General features: G+C 42.0%; 1 protein-coding gene and 2 pseudogenes across 3 annotated transcripts in view; all 3 read right to left on the bottom strand.

The window, feature by feature from the left end:
• The window catches only part of ZFP64 (ZFP64 zinc finger protein), a 73,850-nt gene that overhangs the window by 31,759 nt on the left and 16,265 nt on the right, over window positions 1–25,826 (bottom strand). For 2 of the 3 annotated variants that reach the window (XM_016122077.2, XM_016122076.2), the window contains exons 5-6: window positions 22,954–23,205; window positions 15,407–17,287 (exon numbers count right to left, since the gene is read on the bottom strand). In XM_016122077.2, coding sequence (XP_015977563.2) covers window positions 16,005–17,287; window positions 22,954–23,205 — 1,535 coding nt within the window. In that variant the 3' untranslated portion in view covers window positions 15,407–16,004. Of the gene's footprint in view, window positions 1–15,406; window positions 17,288–22,953; window positions 23,206–25,826 lie in introns of those variants that run through there. The other variant, XM_016122078.2, reaches the window with a different exon arrangement.
• Window positions 5,702–5,820, bottom strand: LOC118610413 (annotated as a pseudogene).
• Window positions 9,666–9,784, bottom strand: LOC118610236 (annotated as a pseudogene).

Raw genomic sequence — 25,826 nt, 5'->3', positions numbered from 1 at the left:
AGAAGGAAGGAAAAGAAAGGAAAATGAGGCAAGACAAGATAGGAAGAAGAGACTTACAATACTTGCATCCAAATTTTACAAGGACAAATGCTTTTCATCATACTTGTATTGAGAGTGATTTTAAAGTAGAATTGTAGGAGAGACATCATTTCATTCATTCGAACAAATAATGAATGATAAATACGGCAACTCAGTAGGCAGTCATACGTTGAGAATTTCACTAATAGTCTCCTGTAATAGTCAGTTTTTGCTGTGTAACAACCTCAAAATCTCAGTGGCTTTCCACAAGAAACACTGGTTTTCTGTTTTATGGATCTGTGAGTTCATCCTGGCTCTGCTGGGTTTGGCTGTGGGCTGCAGGCTGGGTTGAAGTCAGATCCAAGTGTCTGGTTATTTTTTGTTGGGCCAACAGCTACACAGGGCATGTTCTTTTTGTGAAAGGTCACATGACAGCAAGAGGATGAGCCACACTGTACAGGCACATTTAAAGCCCCTCTTCCCATCAGATCCACTAGTATCCCGTTAGCCAAAGCAAATCACATGGCTTGGCCCGAAACCCACGCCAGTGGGCACATATAATTCTGTACCAAGGAGGAAGTGCTAAGCTGAAAAAAAATAATCTCATCTACCACATCTACTAACATTGAAAACAGGAATACGGTCACATGGCTAAGAATCAACAGATCGATAAAGGCTGATAGATATACTGATAGTTATAATAAATTTTCGTCCAAAGTGTTAGATGGAAAACCCACATTTTGATCAGCTCTGTGGCTTGGGACTTGTTATTTTTCTGGAAAACAGACTCATGAGATGTGATAATCTAATTTTTGCCTTGTTGCGCTATGTTGCTGCTTTGTACCACTAGGATGAAGCATTAGAAACTTATCGTTGGTCTTTTATCAATCATTACGGCATGGTGGAAGCTGATTCGCACCTGTTCTCCCAGGGTAATTATCCATAGTGCCACTTCACTCTCAAAGATGCCCCGGTTTGGATGAACTATGATTACCTCTGTATATGGTATAAATGTAGTATTTTTTACTCCAAAAATAACCTTCTCAGGAGCTAACACTCCCCAAGGAGCACCAACCTTTTAAAATTATTTTCCTTTCCCTTCCAGAAAAATGCTCCAATTATAAATGGCCTTGCTTCCTCCAGCCCTTTGTACGTTCCAGTCCACCTTAGCATGATCACCCCCATTCCTCTGTTCCTCACGTTCAGCTGTGTAGCTCGTACTTCTCACGCTGACTTCCTGTGCGCAGCCGTCCCTGAGCCTGCTGTATCTGGGCTTCCCTGTCGCGCTTCTACGTCACCCATTAGAGCATCTGTGTGCTGTGACAAGCGTTTATTTGCCTGTCTGCCTTACTAGACAGAGAGCAAGGATCCTATCTGCCCATGTCACCACCATCACATGCCCCTTGGGCAATTAGTATTTGCTGCGCGAATGCGATTGTTATTATTGTTTTAATTATTATAAAATGTGTAAGACATTGCCAAAAACGTATGGACGAATTCTGCCATCAACCCACTTTCCACTTCACTCTTTGCCGGTCACACTAACCTCGGACGCCTGCCCGGGCGTGTTTCTGTTTCAGGGGTTTGGCACTGGCTGCTCCCTCTGCCTGGAGCTCTCTTCGACATCCACACAGCTCCTCCCACACTCATTCTGGTCTGGGTTCCGATCTTAACTTCTTGGGGACACTTTCCCTGACCACCCTATTTAAAACCGCCGTTCCCCTCCCCATGCCAAATGTCCCCACTTTCCCTGCTCAAGCACTTAGCACCTTCTAAGACACTAGGTAATGTACTTATGTGTTCTGTTTATTATGCATTCTGTTCCCCGACTCTGGAAGGTAGACGTCACGAGAACAAGAATCACTCTCTGTTTGCTCACTGATACCTCTTACCTTTCCAGAACCGCGCCAAGCATATAGTAGGTACTCAAGAAACACTTATTGACTGACTGACTGACTGAATGAGTTCAATGAATGTGTACTGAGCATTTTTGTTCAAGGGTTAGAGCAGTCAGACTCAAGCTCAGCCCTCGAGATCCACGTAGGCGGGAAATGATGGCACTCTCGACAATAAGATGCTCTAACGCCAGACTATACAATCCAGTGTGCTCTAGCTCCTTGGGCCCTGTTGTAAGTTCTATTCACCCACCTGGAATGAATCCACCTGTGAACTGATGCTATGGTAACAGCTGATGGTACAGAGCATCCGCCCAGAAGTCTGACATTTTCTAATAATTAAATATCACGCAGTTCTCTCTTCCAAATTCAGTGACACAATTTTCAAGGAAAGAGAACACTGGAAAAACATGGCCCAAGATAAATCCCTACCCTCATTGCTCAAGAACCACAAAATCAACGTTGAAAACTAATCTACTTCCTAAAGCAATTCTTTAACAATTTTATAGCTAACACTGTGAAGAAATTTAAGAGGTTGGTTTAAGGAACAATATTCAAAAGTACTATTTCACTTTTAATTTGTAAAAAGTCTCGACCAGCTTACGAAACCATGTTTTAAAAATGTAAATAAATATATAATGAAACTATAAGATCCTACTCCAAGAAATTGAAGAAGATACAAAGATAATCCGTGTTCTTGGATTGGGAGAATCAACATAGTTAAAATGACCTCATTACCTAAAGCATTATACAGATTTAATGCAATCCCCATCAAAATCCCATTGGCATTTTTAAAAGAAATAGAACAAAAAAATCATCAGATTTGTAAGGAAGCACAAAAGGCTCCGAATCGCCAAAGCCATCCTGAGAAAAAAGAACGAGGCTGGAGGCATCACTCTGCCTGACTTCAAATTATACTACAAAACGACAATAATCAAAATGACGTGGTATTGTCAGAAAAACAGACACATGGACCAGTGGAACAGAATCGTGAGTCCTAAAGTAAATCCATGTTTATACGGGCAAATAATTTTCAGCAAAAGAGCTAAAAACATACAGTGGAGAAAGGAAAGCCCCTTCAATAAATGGTGCTGGGAAAACTAGAGAGCCACCTGCAAAAGAATTAAACTAGACTGACTATCACCACACACCAAAATTAACTCAAAATCGATTAAGGACCTGAGTATAAGACCTGAAACAATAAAGTGCATAGAAGAAATAGGAACTCAACTCATGGACCTTAGACTTAAAGAGGATTTTATGAATTTGACCTCAAAAGCAAGAGAAGTAAAAGTAAAAATAAATGAATGGGACTACATCAAACTAAAAAGCTTCTGCTCAGCAAAAGAAACCATCGACAAATTAAAGAGAGAACCATCCAAATAGAAAAATATATTTGTAAGCAACACCTCTGATAAGGACCTAATATCCAGAATATACAAAGGACTCATATAACTCAATAATGACGACAAAAAAAACCCAAAAAATCCCATTAAAAAATGGGCAAAGAAGACATACAAATGGCCAACAAACATATGAAAGGATGCTCAATATCGCTAGCTATTAGGGAAATGCAAATCAAAACTACAATGAGATACTCTCTCACACCTGTTAGAAGAGCTATTCTCAACAGGACAAGTAATAACAAGTGTTGGAGAGGATGCAGAGAAATAAGAACCCTCATATACCACTGGTGGGACTGCAAATTGGTACAGCCACTGTGGAAAAGAGCATGGAGGTTCCTCAAAAAACTGAGATTGATCTGCCATATGATCCAGCAATCCCTCTACCGGGTATTTACCCCAAAGACTTGAAAACATATATCCAAAAAGATAGATGCACGCTGATGTTCACAGCAGCATTATTCATGGTGGCCAGGACGTGAGCAACTGAAGTGTCCTACGATAGATGACTGGCTAAAGAAGCTGTGGAACATACATACAACGGAATATTACTCAGCCATAAGAAGAGATGCAATACTGCCATTTGCGACAACGTGGATGGACCTCGAGATAATCATGCTAAGCGAAATAAGCTAGACAGGAAACGCTGAAAACCCCATGATATCACTTAGATATAGGATATAAACCTAAAAGCAACAAACAAACAGGACAAACAGACAGAGACTCATGGACATGGACAATCGACTAATGGTTACCAGAGGGTGGGGGGTTGGGGGGTGGTAGATGGAGTAAAAAGGGTCAAATATATGGTGACAGAAAGAAATCTAACTATGGGTGGTGAACACACAATGCAATATATATATGCCTTACTGTTGAACTGTATGCTTCAAACTATTGGATTTCAATAACCAATGTCACCATAATAAAAATTAAATTAATTAAACAAATGCTCATAAATATATTTTTGTGTGTTAAAAACAAAGATCCATGTGACACGGGTACAAACAGATGCGCTTCCTGAAGACTGAGAGATGTCAGTGCAAGACTCCTGAGAACTCCCCCGGTCCATGCTTGGGTTTTGTGAGCTCGCGTGGGAGGCAGCAGTTAAGTGCCCAGTGAGGACCCAGCCCATGGGAAGTGCTGAGTAGACTAGAGCTTACTAAGAGAGCAGAGTAGCTCTGGGGCCAGGCGCCTCCACTGTTTCTACTCCTCAGAGTGAAAAGTGTGTTATTTTCTTGCCATGCTCTACTATTTTCCTTTTTTGGCCGCTGGACTTGAATCGACTGCTGTGTCTTTGTGTTCACACAAAGACGGAGGAATATGCCCTTCTCTTTTACTAGATTTCCGACATGGGATTCTGGCTCCCGAACAAAACCTTAATCACTATGTGATTCATGTCAAATCAAATAAACCAGCTGTGTGACTCAGGGCCAGCTGCTTACCTAATCCTATGGCTCGGCCTCACCGAAGCGGTGATGGTAATAACGGCTCCTAGGTAGGATGGTCAGTGAGTTCATGAGACTGGCACAGGGCAACTGCTCAACAGGTAGTGGGTATCACAATAAAAATCCACAGATAATCATAAACACGGAAATCTATTAATATCTTCAAGACAAGGGAAAATAGTGGGAACAGCCCGAATTTCCATCAGTGGACAAATGGATAAACAAACCGCAGTATAGCCGTACCAGGGAATATTATTTGGCCATTAAAAGGAATGCAGTACTGATACAAGCCAAAGCATGGCTATACCTTGAAAACATTATGCTAAGTGGAAGTAGTCAGACACAAAATAGCCCGTACCGTATGATTCCAGTTATACGAGATGCTAAGAATAGGCAAATCCACAGAGACAGAAAGTATATTAGTGGTTGCCAGGGGTTGGAAAGAGGGGAGAATACGGAGTCACTGCTAATGGGTATAAGGTTTCTTTTTGGGTTGATAAAAACATTCTGCAATTAGATGCTGGTAATGATTGAATATGCTGGTAACTCTGTGAATAGACTAAAAAGTATTGAATTATGTATTTTAAGATGAATTTTACAGTCTATGATTCATGTCTCAATAAAGCTGTTGTAAAAGAAAAAAGTAAGGCAAAATAAAGATAAATAATTATCTTTCTGCCCACCCTATTTCCTCTCGCTGAAAGATAAAAACTTCTCTCACATTCCTCATGCCTTGGTTATAACCTCCTAGCCCCCAAAGGCTGACTCTTCTATTAGGTACAGTGAGCATGATGCTTAAGGCCCACTAAAAGGGCTTTCATTCATTCATTCGTTCGTTCATTCATTCATTCATTTGGTGAGGGGACCCTTGGTTGACCTCGCAGATTGCACAAGGACCTTGTCAGCTCACAATCCCTCATTTACTTTTTTAAATTTTTGATGCCTACAGCCCCTGGTCTTCCTAGGTGGTCTCCCATCCGAGTACTAACCAGGCCCGACCCTGCTTAGCTTCTGAAATCAAATGAGATTGGGCTTGCTCGGGGTGGCATGGCCGTAGACGAGGGCTTTCTTGTAAAATCAGAAAAAAAGGTCTTTTCAGTGCCTTTACTCTGTCCCTTTCACTCTGCCTCTGAGAGGATACCACACTGTGGAGTATTACCCCTTTTCTAATAAACTTTCCTCTTGACTCTAAAAAAAAATAAAAATAAAAATAAAAAGTAAAAATCAGGAAAAAAATTAATATAACCACCCTGGATTATATTTATTTCCATACAGTTGAAAAAACGATTTTAAGCATATATAATTTTGCATGCGTGTCAAGGGGCCTATGCTGGCAAAAAAATGCCCATGGCTCAGGGCGCTGTGTACCTGCTAGCTCCCAATAATTTGCTGTTAAACTGTAACTTTTCTTGGAACTTGTGTCTTCTGATTTGGGGACCTGTGAGAGGCCCTCTTTTGTTCTCCTGAGACCAAATGATGTTGGAGGCACCAAATGAAATTAGAAAACAGAACCAAAAAAGCATGGAAAAAGTACCCTGGCCTCTGCTGGTTATCCACCAGCCAGATACTCAGCAGTGGGGAAGGAGGTGTGAAGGAGGCCAGGAGGTATGGACCTGCGCTCAAGTGCAATTAGGCCAGTGACGAGCAGCGGAGTGACCTTGGGAAAGTCATGTGACTTCTCTCTCTTGCCTCTGTTTTTCCATCTCACTAAAGTGCAGAAATAGGTCGGGGAAAGAGTATTTTCGTATACGTGCTGTCAAAGTAAGCACGAGGAAAGTATTTTAAAGAGTGAAGGGTTTAAGCGAGTGTTCACTCTCTCTCCAGGCTGCCTGCATTGAACTTGAAGTTCGCACCTGAGATTCGGAAAGCCCTGCAGGGTGGAATCCAGTTCTTCAGACAGCTTCAGATAACCTCTGACCTAAAAAATGGGCTCTCATGGCAGCCAAGGAACTGGGGTGGTAGGAGAGAAAAGCTATTAGAGTTTTTAGACTCCAGATCCTCAACTGAAATCTTTCGGGAGACCCACTTCTGGCTAATGGATCAATGAGAAATTTCAGTTAAAAGCATTCGGTTTTTATTGATAAGAGGAGAAAAAGGCAGATTTATACAATGCCTGCATTCCGGAACACAACCCTTGAATTCTCTCTCTCTCTTTTTTTTTAAATTTATTTTTAATTAACATCCCGAGAATTCGTGGGTCCAGCAGAAGCCGTGTGAAACGAGAGGCTAGCAGGCTTACGCCAGGTCCCTAAAATCAAGCACCACAAATAATGGGGAACACGAAAGTGAAAGATTTTGGTGTGGATAAGAAAGAAGCTCACTGCAAAGATAACTTCGAATCCCTCCCACCCCCTTTCTGTTACAGCTGTAAATCAAAGTGCAACAAAATAGGCCTGTCCTTCCCATCTGGGGGTGAGGATGGGGAGGCAGGTGCAGCAGGAAGGCCCGCCCTGTCCTACTTGCGTTTCCATGGAGATCCATGGGTGGGTCGGAGTAGAAGGGAAGCAAGTTCCTGCAAACAAGCCCTGAGTTAGCAAGTTAACAAAAACATTCTGGTTAGAAAGAGGGTAAGTGATTTGGGTATTGGTTCCAGGTTTAAACCTGGTTGGGCTAGTAGAGCTGTGTGACCTTGGGCAGGTCTCTGGCCTTCTCTGAGCCTCTGGTTCTTTACCTTTGTATTTCCCATATTACCCGGACCAAAAAAAAAAAAAAATTCCAGGAGTGCTAGATTTAAAATACAGATTCTCGGGCCCCGCCCGGAATTTCCAGAGCCAGACTTTGGCTGCGGGCATTTTCGACAAAATTTCCAGGTGACTCTTATAGGAGGCAAGCTGGGAAACATCCTTCTCTGTGTAGTATGGGTGAGGACAGTGCTGCCCTCGGGGGCTGCTGGGAGGATTATGTGGGATTATGTAAGGATTTTAGTGCTGTGTTGGCACCCTGTGAGTCAATAACAGCTTTCATCACTGAAGCTCATAATAGCCATTTATTATTTTTAAAGTAATTAAAAAAATTTTAATGATAGTTGACATAACCATTTATTATTTAGTTAGTAAATATTGTTATTTAATTAGTAAATGTGTATTATGTACCTACTATGCGTAGGGACTAGCTCGAGAGATGGCAAACTATGGCCCAATACCTGTTTTTGTATGGTCCGTGAGCTAACAATTGTTTTCCCACTTTTTAAAAATTGTTGAAAGACACAAAAACAAACATTTAGGACACATGAACATTATTCGGAATTCAGACCTCAATGCCCATAAATAAAGTTTTATTGGAACACCAACTCCTACAAAGCCATGGCCACTGAAAGCCGTCTCGGGCTATTTTCATGCAACAGTGGCAGAACTAAACAGTTGCCATAAAGACCGGGTGGCCCACAGAGCTAAAAATATTTTCTATCTGGCCTATTACAGAGAAAGTTCGCTGAACCCTGCTCTAGGCCAAGGGTCTTTGATTGAGGTTCTTGTATTTGGGGGGATAAATAAAGGTTTTTTAAGAGGCGTATGGGCATGATTAAGGCGAACAATGCTGAGATCTTCAACGTTTACGTGTACTCCTAGGATCATCCAGGAACACACCCAAAAGGTGTCTCATCTTGAATAATCCATAATGAATCAAGGTAGGAAGTTGTAAAATCTCTAGCCACAGAAAAGAAAAAAAATACCAAACCATGGAACCAATGTGGAGAAATGAAATGTCACGTGCCTGGGAAAGAACTATGCCGGGTGGTTTGCAGTTCTAGCAAAACTGACCCAATTTATTATGTGATTTTTCTGGCATATCGCTCAGAAGGAATTAAAATAATTGAGTATTGCCACAATAATGCAATTCCAATTTCCATAGCCTTATTTATGTAAGTGAGACTTCTGAGTTTACACGAATAAAAATGAAAATTAGGAGTATAACTATGATCTGTATCTCATTCTAGCAGTTTATAAAAAAAAAACACCCAAATTTTAAGAAAGTAATATTTATTAAGGACATATAAGGTGATTAAAATCTAGGCCTTTCTATCTCATTAAGTTATGCATTACCAGAAAATTTTTGCTTATATCTACTAATTATTTATCAAAATGTATAACATATTTATGTTGTTTATACTACAACAAAAGATTACTTCTAATAATTTCATCTAAAAGAAATGTTTAAAGCTTGGAGCCCTATAACCTTGGGGAATAAAAAAATGTAAATTTTAATTTACACAACCATAATTTTGTTGCTGAGAAGTAGGATGAAATGAACAGAACATTTTCAAGACTAAGAATGTTTCCCCCTTTCTAGCCCCTCTCTCTATTCTGGAAGCTTCAGAGACTGGCTCTCTCAACCTAATTGGCTGAGGTGAGAGACCTCTCAACATTTTTCCCTGGAAACATTGACATTTTTTTCTCAACCTGGCTGGTCTGAGGCATCCAAGAATTGGATCACATCGGCATCAAACTTTTCATCTCTGCTAGAACAAATCTAAAGATTACTTTAGAGAAAAGAAGCCTATGTCCAAGGTGTCATTCATCTGCCAGAATACAGGAAATACGACGTGTGTGCCCTTTCTGAGGACATTATTCAAGAAAGTACTTTAACAGCACAAAGAGTAAAGACGTAAAGCATGAAGAGTATCAGAAACTATGACAAAGAATGATGTAATTGGTTAAATCTAAGTGCCTAATGGTCATTTGGGAATTATAAGGTAAGGGACGCACTGTAGGGAAAAACTTAACAAAAGCCTGGATATAAAATCATAAGCTGTCTCAGCAAAACTGAGGATTTCAAGGAGGCTTGGTCACAGAAAGAGATGCGTTCCAAAGGCTTCTCATGAGGGAAGAACCTTCTTAATAGAACGTTGGGGCCCAGTCAACATTTATATTTGATACAGCGATAGAGAAATTAAATTTTTTTTAAAATGCCTACAGCACCTGGTCTTCCTAGGTAGTCTCCCATCCAAGTACTAACCAGGCCCAATCCTGCTTAGCTTCTGCGATCAGACAAGATCAGGCACATTCAGGGTGGCATGGCCACAGACTTGAGAAATTCATTTAAAAATAACTGTTAAAGTTTAGAAACTATTAGCAGAATGGAGACACATATAAAAACTTTTAAAAGAAAAGAGAAAGGTAACAAAGGGAAAAGGAGAAAATCACCAAGTTTAATAAGTAGTAAATATTAAATACGTGAATAATACTAAGTATATGTTACTATGATAAATGCAAATGGTTTGAAATCTCCTACGGAAGACAAAGATAAGCTGATTAAGACAGAGATTAAACAACAGAATGAGCAAAGATATACCAGGCAAATGTGATAAAATACAAAATAGGACTTATTATGAGATAAAGTATAATTGAAGGCCAAAAGCTATTACATTAAAAGAACAAGTATTTAATAAAGGATAAAAGGTAAAGTTGGCAAAGAACATGTAATAGCCACAAATTCATATGTATCAAACAACATATAGCAAAATATAACAAAGCAGAACACCCTGGTAATACAAGAAAAGCTGTTTCAAAAGATGTCTAAGTTTATCACACAGACAAAAACCTAAGTGAAGATTAGAAGAACTGAATAGAAAAGTCAACATGCTTCATTCATAGATATCCACCAAGCTTTTACAAAAATTTGTCATGTACACGGCCATAAAGAAAACTAATAAATTACAAAAAGTAAATTTACACGGCACACTCTTAGATCAAACCCCACTCATATTAGAAACCCCAAACCAAAATAACAGTCTCACAAATTGAAACTACTTGAAACATAAGAAAGATACCTTTAGTAACCCTCAGATTTGATCCTCCTGACTCACCAAACCAACCCTAAAAAGGAAATAACAACGTATCTAGAAATTCATGAAAGAAAGACACTTCCTGTAAAGACCTACAGAGATATATATGTCATAAAAAATTTTGAAAGATCCTGAAATAAGCATAAAGATTTCTGAGTGGCTTGTCAGTTCTTAGCTCTGAGTTGTGTAATTCTATAGGGGTTAGTGCCTTTCACCGTTTTTGAGGTATTTTACAACTTTGTTATAGAAACATATAATAATGTAAACAACTCATCTACATGAATGCAAACAGACTATCTCCCTGGAGATGCTGACCAGTTTTGCATCTGTTTGTAAATTCATTTCAGCCTTCCTGATTGCCTATGTAAGCATGCATTCGTTGAATTCATTCTCCTTCGACCCCGTTGTCCCATCTTACTGATTCCTTAATTAATTAATGAATTAGATAAAATCTCTAACATGTTCATTTTATATCAGTATGGCAGTCATAATTTTAAGTTTTTAAAAAATTATCTTTTAACATAGGTGAAATCAAATGGAAAAGACATAGCTTTAAAGGCTTTCATTATTAAAGACTGAAAATAAATGAACCTAATACGGGAAATTAGTGTAACAAAATAAACTGAAAGGAAAGCAAAGGGAAAGAATAAAGATAAAAAAATAAAAGCTGAAATGAATAAAATGGAGGGGCGTAGAGAAAAGAAATAAAAGCAAAAGCTTTACTTTTACTTTAACACAAATGACAAAATAAACTCTTGGCAAACTAAGGAGCAAACTAAAAATATAAATCAAAACCAATGGAAATAAGAAAGCTGAAAGCAGAAAAAAAAAAAGAAGAAAAAAGCCAAAGATTTTAAAATAATTTTAGAAGAATGTTAAATGGAATTATAGGGCTACAGATTTGAACATTTAGAGCAAAGTAAATGATTTTTTTCTTTTGCGAAATATAAATTACCTAAATCGATCCAGATGAAACATAAAACCTGAATAGACTAGTAATTAAAGAAAAAATCAGAAAGTTTGTTAAAGATGCATATAGAAAAAAAGGCATCAGCTCAGATAATAAATAAACAGATAATTCCTGAGGTACTCAAACAGCTGCTAGTTACTGAAAAGGAAGGAAAGAGCCCCAATTTATTTTCAGAGTAGCATAACCAAAAACAAAGTAATAAACAAAAATCAGAGCACAAAAAAAGAAAACTGGAGATCCACTGTACTTATGCATATTGTTGTAAAAATTTCAAGTAAAGTATAACTAAAAGAAATCCAGCCGTGCATTAGATGAAGAATCCACACGACCAAGAGGGTTTATTACAGAAAAGCCGGATGATTCAAAACCGGGCCACATCCTACACTAATTCACTATATCAACACATTTCAATGCAGAACCCAAATATTCATGTCAAAGTATATCGAAAAGAGATTTGATAATAGTACGCAACGCAACCCACCCTGATAAAAACTCTAAGTGAAGGCCGGAGCAAAAGAAAATGACCTAAGTACGATAAAAACTGACACTCGAAGAAACCACATATTTCGCAGTAAATTGTGAAATTCTATAGCCATTCAGGTTTAAAGTAGAGATGCAACAGGGAAACCAACTGTATTGACATTAGAGGTTCTGGTTAGTGGGATAGGACAAGAAAACAAAGTAAGTAGTATAAATATTGTAAGGAAAAGGACCGAGAAAAACCTGGAAATGAGATGACTGCACTATAACCGTCCTAAATCGCACTGAGGGGCCAAGAGTTTCTAATAAAACTGCAGATTAATAACAATTAATTTAATAATTACTTGTCAGTTTTGCTAAGGTAGCTCAGTATAGACATTTATCAAAAATAGTTACCCTTCATGCTTGCAACAAGTAATTATTTCAAAACGAGAAAATCCTATTTCCAATTATAATAAAATTCAGATTAATGAGAAAATACTGTCCTATATAATAAAACTGGACTGTATGTAAAAAAACCATGTCAATTCATTGAATAATGTTTGCAACAGCATTTGAATAAAAGCTTTTGGGTGAAAGACAACGTTTTAAAAATGTCATTCTTTTCATGAGCTCATTAGTCACATTGATGCAATTCTAATTGAAATCCTCAAAATGTTTTCCTTTCCTGGGGTGAGGGGAGGTACTGGACAAAATGACAGTTCATTTGGAAATTGGAATATCTCAGATTGTCTAAGAAAATTTTGGAAAAGCATAGCTAGAGGGAAGCTTTGTAAGTCTAAAAGCTATTAAGGCTTATCTTAATAATATAATCAAATATGTGATATTGACAAACCAAGGAAGATATAAAGACAAACCAGATCCCAGAAATAGATCCGAGTCTACTGGAGAACATCATCTAAAGGCAAAATTAAGATTTCAGTTCCAAGGAAAATAATAGTTTGTTTAACAAATGGTCTTGGTTATATATGGGCAGCCAAACTCCTATAGGACGCAATATACATATGCATCTGGCTACAGTAAGATGCTCACTGAAAACAAACAAACAATAAAAATATTAAAGAAAAAAGCTCAGGGGAAGGGAGGACTTTTTAAGAAAATACAGGAGCCACAAATGAAGCAATAGAAGAACCCAGCTGCATAGAAAGACGGTTAATTTTAGACAGAAACGACACTGTACGAAAAGTCCAAAGACCAAGGAGGGGAGAAAACTCAGGCCCAGTTCCCAACAGCCCGAGGAGAAGAATGAGGGAGCACAGGCTTAAAGTTTATAGGAGAGAAAAATGGAAATGGTCAACAAGTCTACGCAGAGACGTCAAAGACACACAGGACGAAACACCGGCAGGGGACTTGCCCGAAGACCAGATAACGCGTTCCGCTCATCTTGATGAGACCGAGAACGCCTGGGGTCGGTGCCGGTTGGGCCCGTACCTGGGCAGACGACGCTCGTGAAAAACGCAAGCTATGGAAACGCAGCGCCGCCCCGAAAGTATAAACGAATGTGAGGAATTGCACAGGATGTTTACCGCGGCAGTTCGTAACGGCAAACAAAAACGAAACTAAAAAATCCCCGAAATCCACGAGTGGGGAGACGGTTGAATAAGGCATGGTACGGTCATCTCTACCTTCTGCTAAAAAAAAAAATAATAAATTAGGGAGGGCTGTACGAACCCACAGTGATGTGAATAAGTGAAAATAAGAGCGAGTTGCAGAAAAATGTACATAGTCTGATAAGATTACGACAAAAACAGGAAAAAAACCTTTTGTGAGTTATCTTTTGAGCCTTTGTGTATTGGTATGAATACAAAGAAAACTTTACTTACCTTGGGTGGGGTGAGAAAGACCAGGGGGCTCGATTTTTGGATAATTCTGTATGTAGTAGTTAACTGCAAGGAGCATGTTTTACTGTAGTTTTAAAGAATCCCAATGTGCATGTCTGTGTGTGTATATGCAAGTATGTGTTTGTCTATGTCTATGTATTTATGAAGGGCAACAGCTAAGTGGAGATATAAAACCATAAAAAGAAATATAGTATATAAAAAGGAAACGGTATGTTCAATTCGACCCCAACTCTGTAACCAGAGTAAAAACATACATACATCATAAGCATAGAACAAAAGATTAGAAGTCCATTAAAATGGTCACGATTTTTACATCTGGGTAGTATGATTATTAGTGACTTGAATTTTTCCTGAAAAATACAATGTGTTTCCTATATTTTCTATCTTGAATACACATTACATTTGTCATCAGGAAAGAAATCTTTTAAAAGTTGATAAAAAGGGACACTCTGGGGAAAAAAGTAGAAAAGACATTTTCCAGCGAAAATTAAACAGCCGAATAGCTTCCCAAAGAGCTGCAAGCAATAATTCTAAAGCAATGACATTAAAACATTGACACAGGACACTGCGCGCTTTCTCGATTTCTTGCCAAACCATAAGTTAACGAAATCAGAATTACCACTGCTGATACGAAAATACGAAATTCTGGCAAAGGACACGGCGAGTTATCAGAATTGTGTTCAAATATCAAAGACGAAATAAAGAAAGGAGACCAACCCAGCACACACTCTGTATCTACTTCCCGAGGGCGGCTGACTTTTCATTTCCAACAAGCAAGGATTCCTGCATCACCGTGTTGAATAAATATGTTCTTAGTTACTTATATATCTTTTATGCAAGAGTGAGCTGAGCTGCATGAGAACTTTAGTAAGTTTAGGGGTTAGGTAAGTAAAAGTGCATGAAAGCTGGTAAAAATGTTATCTATGTGATCTCATAACATTTTAAATATCCTTCTCTCACGAGAGTAACCTCCCCTTCTTACCAATCTTTGCTGACACTCTGTGAGAGCATGTTTCACTCATTCAATATTTTTAAAGAGCCCACCCTGAGTTGAAGATCATGCTAGAGGCTGGAAAAGAGATACCAAGACCCTGGTTCTGGTCTTTGGGTATGAACACCCGTGATCCTAGCTTGCTCTCTGGTGCCACCTGCTGATCAAACAGCACTTCCCGTTCAAAACAATACAACTTGAATTTCCCACTTCCTCAGTACAGTCAGTAAGCTTTGAGAAAAACCTAGGTATTTTTCCCATCCCCCTCGTCTGGTCCCTGGGATTGCACGTATATTAACATCTAAAACAATGGCATCTTAGAAAACTCCGTCTCAAAGGTTAGTAGGAACTTGTATCATATTTGCATTTCAACAGGGATGTCTGGTTTGTCGGTATGAAGTTTCAAAAATGAAAACGATAGGTCACTTTAAGCACCACATGTATTTAATATGACTGTTAAGGAGCTAAGACGTTTGTATAATATTTATAAGTGGACTAAAAACCTTTGCTTCCTTAAGTTCTCTTTAATTAATTACATAATACACCTTTCAACCCCAGATCATACTAAAGAATCATTAACATTCAGTATATTTCAATCATGTATCAATTTATTAAGAAACCATTCCTTTCTTTCTCATTGGCATTAAACTTTTTTTTTGCGGGGGGGGGGGAGAGTGTCAAATACCCATGTAACAGTATGTAGAAAATGGCCCTTCATGCCAATAGATTCATATCCATGTACCAAAACACTCACGCCCCCAACTCTGGGGATCTTTCAGAATGGGGACTAAGAGAGGCTGGAAAGTACCATCTACTACACAAATTTAACGAGTCTGGAAAAAAACCTTTATTAGAGTTGGGAAATCAAGCTGGAAACAAACAAATGTATTTACTCCTTGAGGTGTTTAATTCCAACCCTTGATCAGAATCACCTTGGTAACATGTAAGATTCTACAACAGGTACAGCCCGCTGATTCAGAGGTGGTCTCGGAGTTATCACAGCATTAAAAAATTAAAGTAAGCAGTAAAAAATTACAATTTATTATGGGGGTTGGTGGTGGTGGTGGTGTGTGTGTTCACGACAATCCTTAAAAACGTCAGGGGCGAATCTCTTACAGAATTCTTTTTCCGACTTCTTTTTTTGTCACATCTCACCCCCTCTTCTTGTTTTTTTGAGCACTAATCCGGTATGGAATCTGCTGGACAGAGCAGAGCTGGGTGGGGCCCCCCTTGCATGATGGGGTACGCCTGCTTGGGCAATTCTTGCTGGGAAGAGGAAGAGAATATAGGTGTGGCCGTGGTGGCCACAGCGATGTTCTGGCCTCCGTCGCTCACCACAGTCACTTCGGCTGTCCCCTCCTGGATCAGGGCGTTAAGGCCTTCAAAGTCAGTGCAAGTGATGCCCGAGCTGGTGATAAAAGTCTGGCTTCCGGAACCTTCCTGGGGGCCGCCGGGGGCAGTGGGGATGAGAGCCTGGTGCAGAGTGGCCCCGTCCGCCTGGTCCTGCGTGGTCAGCAGCACGGCCGGCTGGGCCATCGCGCCCGCCTCGCCGGGGCACCCCGAGGACTGAGGCGGGGCGATCAGATTGACCTGGCGCAAGATCTGCAGCCGACTGTTCCCGGGGAGCTCCTCTGCGTTCTGGGCCACCAAGGCGGGTGGCACGATGTTCATGGCGGCGGCCGCAGCCTGGACGATAGTGTTCGCCGGGGGCCCCTGATGGCCCACGATGATTTTGACTCGCCCCTCGCTGAACTGGGGCACTTGGCTGGGCTGCAGCGGCACCTGGAGGTGCCCCACCGTGAGCGGCGCGGCCGGCGGCTTGCCGGGGTCGATCTGAAACTGCAGGACGGTCACGTCCGAGCTCTTACTGTCCCCATACTCGCTGTGCTGCCTCTTGTGGCTGCGGAGCGAGTCCTCCCGCATGAACGAGGCGTCGCACCTGTCACAGTGGAAAGTCTTCTTGGCGTCCAGCTTGGCCACCTGCCGGCTGCTCTGGCGGCCCGCGTCTTTCCTCTCCGAGGCCTCGGTCTTGACCACGTCCCCGTGGAACTTCTTCACGTGCTTGCTGAGGTTGCTGGGCTGCTTGGTGTCGAAGCTGCAGTAGCTGCACTTGAAAGGGCGGTCGGTGCGGTGGATGCGCTCGTGGATGCGCAGCGCCGCCTTGCTCGAGCAGGAGTAGCTGCACTCGGAGCACTTCTCCGGGTGCTCCGACTGGTGCACGCGGCTGTGCTTGCGCAGGGTGGCTTTGCTGTCACCCAGGAAGTCGCAGTGCGGACACTTGAAGTTGTTCCCGCTGTGCTTGATGCGGATGTGCGACTTGAGGTTGCCCTTCATGGTGCAGCGGACATTGCAGAACTCGCACTTGAAAGGCTTCTCCCCCGAGTGCACGCGCATGTGCCTTTTCAAGTCCGAGCTGATTTTGAACTTGGCGCTACAGAGCCAGCACTGGAAGGGGGCGTCCCCTGTCAACACAAGGTGAGTTTCGATAAGAACAGGCAGGCAACAACCACAGCGGATCCCCCCGAAGCACACATCAGAAAATCGCTTACACCAAGGCGGCGGGTGGAGACCTTCTACCTGCAGCTCCCAGCAGCCCCTGGGAGGAAAAAAAAAAGGGGGGTGGGGGGCGGGCGGGGTCGGGGGGCTTCTCTTGTCTCCCCAAACCTAAACGACCAACCACCGCATGCTTGGTGCGCCACCACCTTTACGAAACCCAGAAGAAAAACGGAGATTGAAAACAGCTTTTTAATTGTCCCAAATAAAATAAGACTTGTGAATATACTTAGCATACTCTTTAAAAACAATTACACTATCGTTCATAGAGCTAATGCGACAACTCTGCTAGGTAATGGCTCGCGGTTGTACGATTTTGCATAATCCACTGATTTTGATTGAGTTACGTGCTGTAACAGATTGAAGGACACATTTTCAAATCAGCCAGCTCCATGCTCACTCATCAGAATAGCCTCTTTACAAGGATTGAAATGCCCAGTTTATACTTTATGCAGATTTTTATTAATGAAGACATGTTTATTGTGCAAACTTTATCCCACATTGCCAGCTGCGTTCTTTACTGGTGAAGTTACAAAATCCAGCTGCTTGATTTTTTTTTTTTTAATTTTTAAATTCATATTCGCTGAAAGATGAGCAGGGAAACTGAAATTGCAAACATCTGAATGGATGCGATAATCCAAATTTATTTCATCAACGCATGACAAGTCCAAATTATCTAAGGCACTGTGAATTCAAGCATCTTGGGGACCCCGCCCGATTGGGGACCCCGTAAGCACAATAACGAGCTAGCATTCTTCGGCGCTTCTGGGATGGCAGGCCCTCTGCCAAGCACGCCCCAAGAACAGCCCACACCCCCATGAGGAAGGCACTATTATCAAATGTGATTCTTAACACTACTGTACAAATGAGGAGACTGAGGCCTAGACAGACCACATGGCTCATCCATGCCACCCAGGGGCATGGGTGGCTTGGGAGCATGTGGCTTGGACTTCAACCCAGGCTGACTCCAAAGCTGGTATTCTCAGACGCTAGGTGATTATCTGTACACCTGACCGATGTTCTCTGTCTTGGGCCATCAGCTCCAAAGAGCAGGATCGTGTTCCAGCTTTTTGGTTTAAGGCCTAACACGGCACCATGAGCTGCTTCATAACGCGCCATTAATGATGATGGGGAGCAAACTTAACAAGCTTTGAGATGACTTGAGGAGCCCAGACCTAAACGATGTTCGGTATGACTAAATACCACCAAGATCATGCACACTGAACTCTGGAGCAAGGAGTGGTAGGCTGGAGACCATGGGATAAGTCCTGCCCACAGCTTGTTTTTGTAAATAAAGTTTTATTGGACTACAGCCACACCCATTTATTTATTTGTTGTTTATGTCTGCTGTCAAGGCCGAGTGAGCAACTGGGACAGAGACTATATGGCCTACGAAGCCTACAACATTTACTCTCTGGCCCTTTACAGAAAAAGTTTGCTGACTCCTGCCATAGAATGTTCTTTTTAACCTTTTTTATATAAACGGCGCCTTTTCTCCATGGACCCTTTCTCAGAATAATGTTTAAATACACCAAGTAACGTAAACTAAAATAAAAACCAATAGGAATACAAAAGAAACTAATTAAACTGAAAGTTATTAAAAAATTTAAAAAATTCGTGATAAGGCAATGTATGTACTTTATGAATACATTAAATAGTGAGATCTAGCGGCGGGTCTCGTAACTACAATCATTTCTAAACAGCGAAGACTGTAAAAGATATTTTGACCTCTGTGCAGCATCTGTTAGGAAAAGATCTGTGATTTCTGCTGGAAACAAGCTCGCATGCACTGTCATTGGACTGGTCGCCTATTTTCCTAATTAAAGACACATCAAATTTCAGTACAGGTCAGTGAAAATGAAGATGTAAAGTGTTTTCCCAGCCAAGTTCACGCATCTCCTAAATTCTACTCAAGGATGCTCTCAGCTCCAGAACGTTCTATTAGGCTTTCCCATTACCTCCCCACCCAAATTAGTGACAATCGTTTGCTTTTCTTTTTTTTTTTAAGCAGCCAGCAGAGGTGAAACCTAGGAAAAGCAGATAACCAGACCTTACGGCTGAGCTGCAGAGATGAACAAACAACTCTATTGACATGGACGTAAAGGGGTTAAAATCCCTTTGTCATCTTTTTTCCTCTTTAACCATAGACTTGTTTCTTAAATGAAGTATACCGGTCAGTACCAGTCCCACTGGCCCAAAAGCTCCCCAATGCTAATGACCACGTTCGTTCCTGACCGCTACGTGCACCCCAGGGTCCAGATGTAGGGGTGACTTGATGGATGTGGTTGAATGAGTCAGAGACTGACATATTTAAGCGGACAGATCTTTCTGGGTTGAGGTTTAGGTTGCTACTAAGACGGTTGACAGCACAGTCGATCGAAGCGAAGAAAAGGCAAAAATAAAATCCTACTAATTTTACAATTTGTAACATTTTTTAAGTGCTACGGATTGAAAAAGGGAGATGGACAGTCCACAGAGATATGGCAAAAATAGCACTCACTTAAATTTTTAGAAAATGCACCTTTTCCAGACCAGTTAAAGATGCTACTATAAATGGCAAGTTTATCCTTTTAAGTCAAAATGATTCTGAACCACTTTCATAAATGAATCCTTCAGCTCCTCTAACAGGCTATGGAGAATCCTGAGGAAAATCAGTTGGGCATCAGTTACGTCAGGGTCTTAACTTGCTGTAGTAGATTACAAAAACGTCCCCAAACTCCCACCTCCCATTCTTCCTTAGAGCCATGGCTTCTGCATTCTATGTCATCATGCACTCCTGACTGGGGCAGGATGACCCGTCGTGACCTCAGACAATAGGCTCGATCACGTCATTGGATGTAGCCGACGGTGTTATTACGCGGACTCGACACAGGTAATAGCTTGACACCGGAGTCTGCTCGCTTGCGCCTCTGCCATCCATGAGAAGGTCAAGCCTGACCTAGGCCGCTGGTCCCGGGAGGAGGGTGACAGATATGTGGAACAGAGCTGAAGAACTGCAGCCAAGGCCAGGGGACAGCTGGCCCGCAGCCAGCAGATTCTCAGACTCCTGAGCCCAGTCAAGGCCAACGCAGATGACACCCAGCTAAGAATCCCCAACGTGTGAACGGAAAAGGCATGTTGCTGCATCCACTGAGGTTTGGTTCGTTCGTTTGTTTGTTACACTGCATTACTGTGACGATAGATCCCTGATACAGACGTGGAGAACTGCCATCACGGAAAACTGAAGCACGCAGCCCTGGCTTTGGGACCAGGCAGCAGGCAGGGGCTGGAAAAGCAGCAATCCGCACTACGTGACGGAAAACGTTTGGTGAAACTGTCACCCGACGCAACTCAGAAGGTAGCAAATACACCTGTTGGATTTGGGCCTTGACCAAAGAGATTGAGTCTACACAGAACGGTGAAAATGTCTGAACCAGCTGCACAGGATGAGGTACCACAAGAAAGAGACAAACTCAAAAAAAAAAAAAAAAAAAAGAACTGGCTGTTGTTTCCTAACTGGAATTCAGGGAGAATACAGAAAACCAAAGAAAGATGTGCTGCGTTAAAGTTTCTCATCTCCACCCAGCAGAAGGTTTGCGAAGTAAGACAGAAGTCTGGGAACCAAGGTCGCGTCCGGGGAAGTGATCACAGGGGAAAGATCGAGTGACAAATGGTGGGTGTGAGTGTGAGGCTTCCGTTACAATCTCCAGAAGAATGAAGCTGGTGCCAAGTCGCTTCTCTCCGCTGGACAGGGACTTCCTGAAAGTCTCGAGGGATTCGACCCACAGAAGATTTCGTGCCGAAAGTGCTTAAAATGGAGTTGAAAAGAAAGGCAAGTCCCCAGAAGAACTGTAGATGTAGCTTTTGCCACATCGATACACAGGAAACTAACACAGTTTTTAAGGTAGCTCCGCCAGCGAAGCCGTCGCCAACCTGGACTAAAATGAAATCTAAAGAGACCTCCACGTTTCGGCGGACAGGAAGCCATGCTAAAAGCTGCCCAAAGGTGCCTTTTCCACTCCTTTTTCTGAAGGGAAGGACGGTCCAGTGGACAGTCGAGAACCAGAGGCGGAGCCAAGGCCTAATCCAAGAGCCATTCCCTGTCCACGAGGGGAGGAGGAATGGGAGGACCTGGGAGCATCTGTCCAGAGGGGTTTCAGAAATTTGTGGGTTAGTGACTGCCAAGTAACCTTCTGCTCGTCCCCTTTTGAACAGCAGGATTATTGTAATTATCCTGACTCTGTTTCACCACTGTACATTGGGAATGTGGGGACAGACAACTTGTCTTTTCACTTCAAAGGTCCCTAGGTCAACGGAAGCCATATCTAGACCTGATGCGAATCACAACATCCTGGTCTTTAATTTAAGCCGGAGACCATGATCGGATGCAACTCGTGGGGGTCTTGGGAGAGCGTGAATGCACTTGCATGACGGACGTGAATCATGGGAGGGTGGACTGTTCTTGTTTGCAAAAATGACCCCGATTCTTTACCCCTCCTCCTATCTCTGGCCTTGCCATGTACCCTTGTGGTGATTTCAGCCCTATCCCTTGACACCAGGCCCAAATTATAACTTGCTTTAGCCAACGGAATGCAAGCAGAGGCTTGAAATGGGCTTAATCACTGAGGCGTGTTTGTGTGTACCTCTGCCACTGTCGTGAGGACAAGCCTGGTGTGGCCATTGGTCCCAGAAGAAGAATGAGAGATGTGTGGGTCAGAGCCAGACTGCCCTAGCCAAGGCGAGTGGACAGCCAAGTAGCCCACAGCCAGCAGACCCCTAGCCAAGGTCAGCGGACGCCCCGCCTTCACCACACATCTGGTTAAGCCCAGCCAAGATCAACAGAGTTGTCTAGACCAGTGGTCCCCAACCTTTTTGGCACCAGGGACCGGTGCCCCCATGAGAATCTAATGCCTGATGATCTGAGGTGGAGCTGAGGCGGTGATGCTGGCGCTGGGGAGCGGCTGCAAATACAGATTCGCCTGCCTGCGGCTCACCTCCTGCTGCGCGGCCTGGTTCCTAACAGGCCATGGACCAGTGTGGGACCCTTGGTGTAGACAGCCCCCTGCTGACCTGAAGTATGTGAGCAATAAATACTCATAATATGCCACTGAGGTTTTGTGGAGGTTGTTACACAGCATCGTTTTATCAATAGCTAATTGATACACTTGCCAAAAAGAAAGCACACATAATTTGTTAAGTTACCCACTCTGCTGAGTTTCCCCAGCAAGCCGTCCTACGCTGAACTAATCAGAATATACTTAAAAATGAGTGAAATGCCTGACCCATCATCATGCAGCAATTGATTAAAAATGCATTGTTTATGGTTCTATTTCATTTAGCCCACCTCTTCAATTAAATACTAATGAAGAAGTTATAAAGTTACATAAAGATACACATGTAGTTATAAACTTGACATTTTCCCCTATTTGACTGAGAAAGGCACTTCTGGGCAGATGACAGGCGACGGTGCTGCCTACGACGGGACGGCCAAACAACCCCGATTCACTCACTTACCGCTGTGGCTGAGTACCTTAAGGTGCTTAGGACAGAAGCAATGGGAAGTCAGGAGCACAGAGCGAGACCACGAGGGACTTACCTGTGTGGGACCGGAGGTGGACGGTGAGCTGGCTGGAGTTGCGGCTGGCGTAGGGGCAGATCTGGCATTTAAAGGGCCGCTCGTCGGAGTGTATCCGCAGGTGCTTGTTGAGGCTGCTGCTGTCGGCTGCGGCGTAGTCACACGTCTTACACTTGTACGGCTTCACGCCGGTGTGGCACCGCATGTGGGTCTTGAGTTTGTCCTTCCGGCTGAAGCACTTGCCACAGACTTCGCACTTGTGGGGTTTGTCTCCTTCAAACACACGCACACACACAGATGGCATCAGGAAACGACAGGCAAAAAGAAAACGGCTTACTTCCCACTGCCTTACGGAAAGGGTAATACACAGTCACCAAAGAGTGTTTGGAAACCCCCCCCCCCCCAAAACTGGATGGATGATAGGCCAAGAGCTAACATCGTGGGGTGGAGGGTTTCTTCTGTTTTCTTTATTATCACGCTATTGTTGGTGTTTTCTAATTTTTCCTACACCGAATATGAATTCCTTATTAATTAAAAATAAAAGGCAACTGAAATAAATTTTTAACGTACAACTAAGCAAAATAAGAAACTGTTCATTGTCTCTCGTATCTATTTTTTCTCTTTTTTCCTTTTCATAACAAACATACCCCAAACTCCCGAACCCCAAAGTTTCAGGAACTAATGGCTGACCAGCTGAAGATGACATTTCTCAGTCTCGCTTGCAGCAAGGTGTGATTCTGTGACGAAGTCGCCGTCAGTGAAACAGCAGAGAAGGTAAACGAGGCCCTTTTGTAAAAGGAATGGCCTGCTTTATAACTTTTTCTCTTTCCTCTCCTTGTTGCCAGTGGTAACCGAGACATGGGAGTAAACTGGCAGGTGTGGGCAGGCGAGGGGAGCCCACCTGCAGCTGGTGGATAATGCAACGTGATCCATTCTAATGGCACAGAAGGAACTCGAATCCCTGCATGATCTCGTAGGACAGAGCCACCTCCCTGCCCTGGATCACCTGCTTACCTCTGGTCAGTTATGCGAGGGACAAAAAGCCCTGCCTTGCCTGAGCTGGCGTCTGGGTTTTTCTGCTATAGCAGCTTAATCCGTACTCATCATGCACATATCCACTTGCCATCCATGAATAACTACTCATTTTTTAATGTACGTTTTTCCGATCGTTTTTGTACCAGCATGTACATGTACTTTTTTGATACAAAAAAAAAAAAAAAAAAAACCTCTTGGCAGAAGTCAATTCAAACACTTCCTTTCTGAAAGGCACTGTGCCCTTGAATGATTTTACTTGATTCCCTCGACGACTGTGATTAGAACCGAGGACTGTTGCTTTCTTAGCCAAACGCAACATTGCCTTCCCCGCTGATGATGCTTTTGCGCTTAAAATAATTTTGGTCATCTTCTCACATCATTAGCACCCATGATATGATTTCTAAGGCTAAAGCATGTCACTGTATAAATGTACCCTAAATTATTGCACTGATTTCCTCCTTGCCCATCAAAATGCGGTAGATGTGAACTTCCTGATGTGGAAATGTGTCTAATAGTAAATGAAAACTAGCACGTTGCCATGAGAATGTATATAATATTAACTTAGTAAGAGGTGGAAAAAAGTCAAACGTGTGTGTTTTGGGGCTCCGTAGAAACATGCTAAAATCTAAGAACGCGTCACACTAGGTTCTTAAGACGGGCTACTTTCGGGCATGAACTAAGAAGGAGGTAGGATGTGAGTCAGAATTTTCACCTTTTACTATATATGTATTTTGGCCAAATTCTAGTGAAGTGTTCTGTCGTCAGCCGAAGCTGATCACTATCATCATAGAATAAACATCTGGCATTTAAGAATACATCTAAAAATGTATTAAATATTATAATTTTATTATTCAAACATGTTAGCAGTCAAGTTTTAAAATCCAGGAACAATAATCTCTCATTCTCTGCAGAAATAGGTCACTGCCTTCACTTATAGTTTATAATGCTTCTCTACTCCTCACTAATAATTGCAGCACTTGACTCCTGCGATGATGAAATTCCTGTGCTGGAATCTCGACTTACGAAACTCACACAGGGAGATACGTGGTGTGTTACACCGAGAATGCTTACCAATATTCGAAACACAATGACAACATTCTGACAGTCAGAATATATCCCAGTGACATGACACTATGAGGCTTGATTAGATAGGATGGTGATACAAGTGTGATCAGTGGCCTTGGCTGAGGAATATCAGAATATTCCTGGATATTTATTTCGCTTTCCAAAGGCTGAGGCTAAATGTAGAGTTTGGGCAACGAGTGACACACATATCAAATTTCGGTGTGTTCCTACTGTGTATACACATGTATGCTCTCTAAATTTATACGTGTCTGGGTCATTGAAATATGGGCATCTAATACTTTGTTAAAAATAGTCTAAAAGTAATTCCTCCTCCTCCATGTAGAATATCTGAGCGACATACAAAAATATATTAAAGAAAATCAAGATCACTAGAAATAATCACTTTTTTTCATGCATCAATCTTTTCCTCTTCTTTTTAAAGTATTTATTTATTAAATTCTCCCTTCAAATTGCAAAAATAACATACACTCACTGTATCCAATGATACAATGTAAAAATAAGTAAAAGAAAAGTTACTACTGTACCCCTTTATGCTTGTCTTTACCAATCATCTCCTTCTCTCTCTCTAACACACACACACACACACACACACACACACACACACACGGGATCAAGAACGGACATATTTAAATTGTAATTAATTCTGGCAGATTCATTTTCACAGTGGCTGTAGCAATTCACGTTTCCACTAGCTGAGCAATTGTATCTGCTCTACCACTGAATTTTATTGCTTTAAACACTTTCTGCCAAAATCGCGTGTAGAAACGGGATCT

This window comes from Rousettus aegyptiacus, unplaced genomic scaffold, assembly GCF_014176215.1.
Source record: "Rousettus aegyptiacus isolate mRouAeg1 unplaced genomic scaffold, mRouAeg1.p scaffold_m13_p_12, whole genome shotgun sequence".
Taxonomy (NCBI): Eukaryota; Metazoa; Chordata; class Mammalia; order Chiroptera; family Pteropodidae; genus Rousettus; species Rousettus aegyptiacus.
The sequence above is the reverse complement of the archived record's forward strand: the minus strand, read 5'-3'. Positions and strand labels throughout refer to the sequence as shown.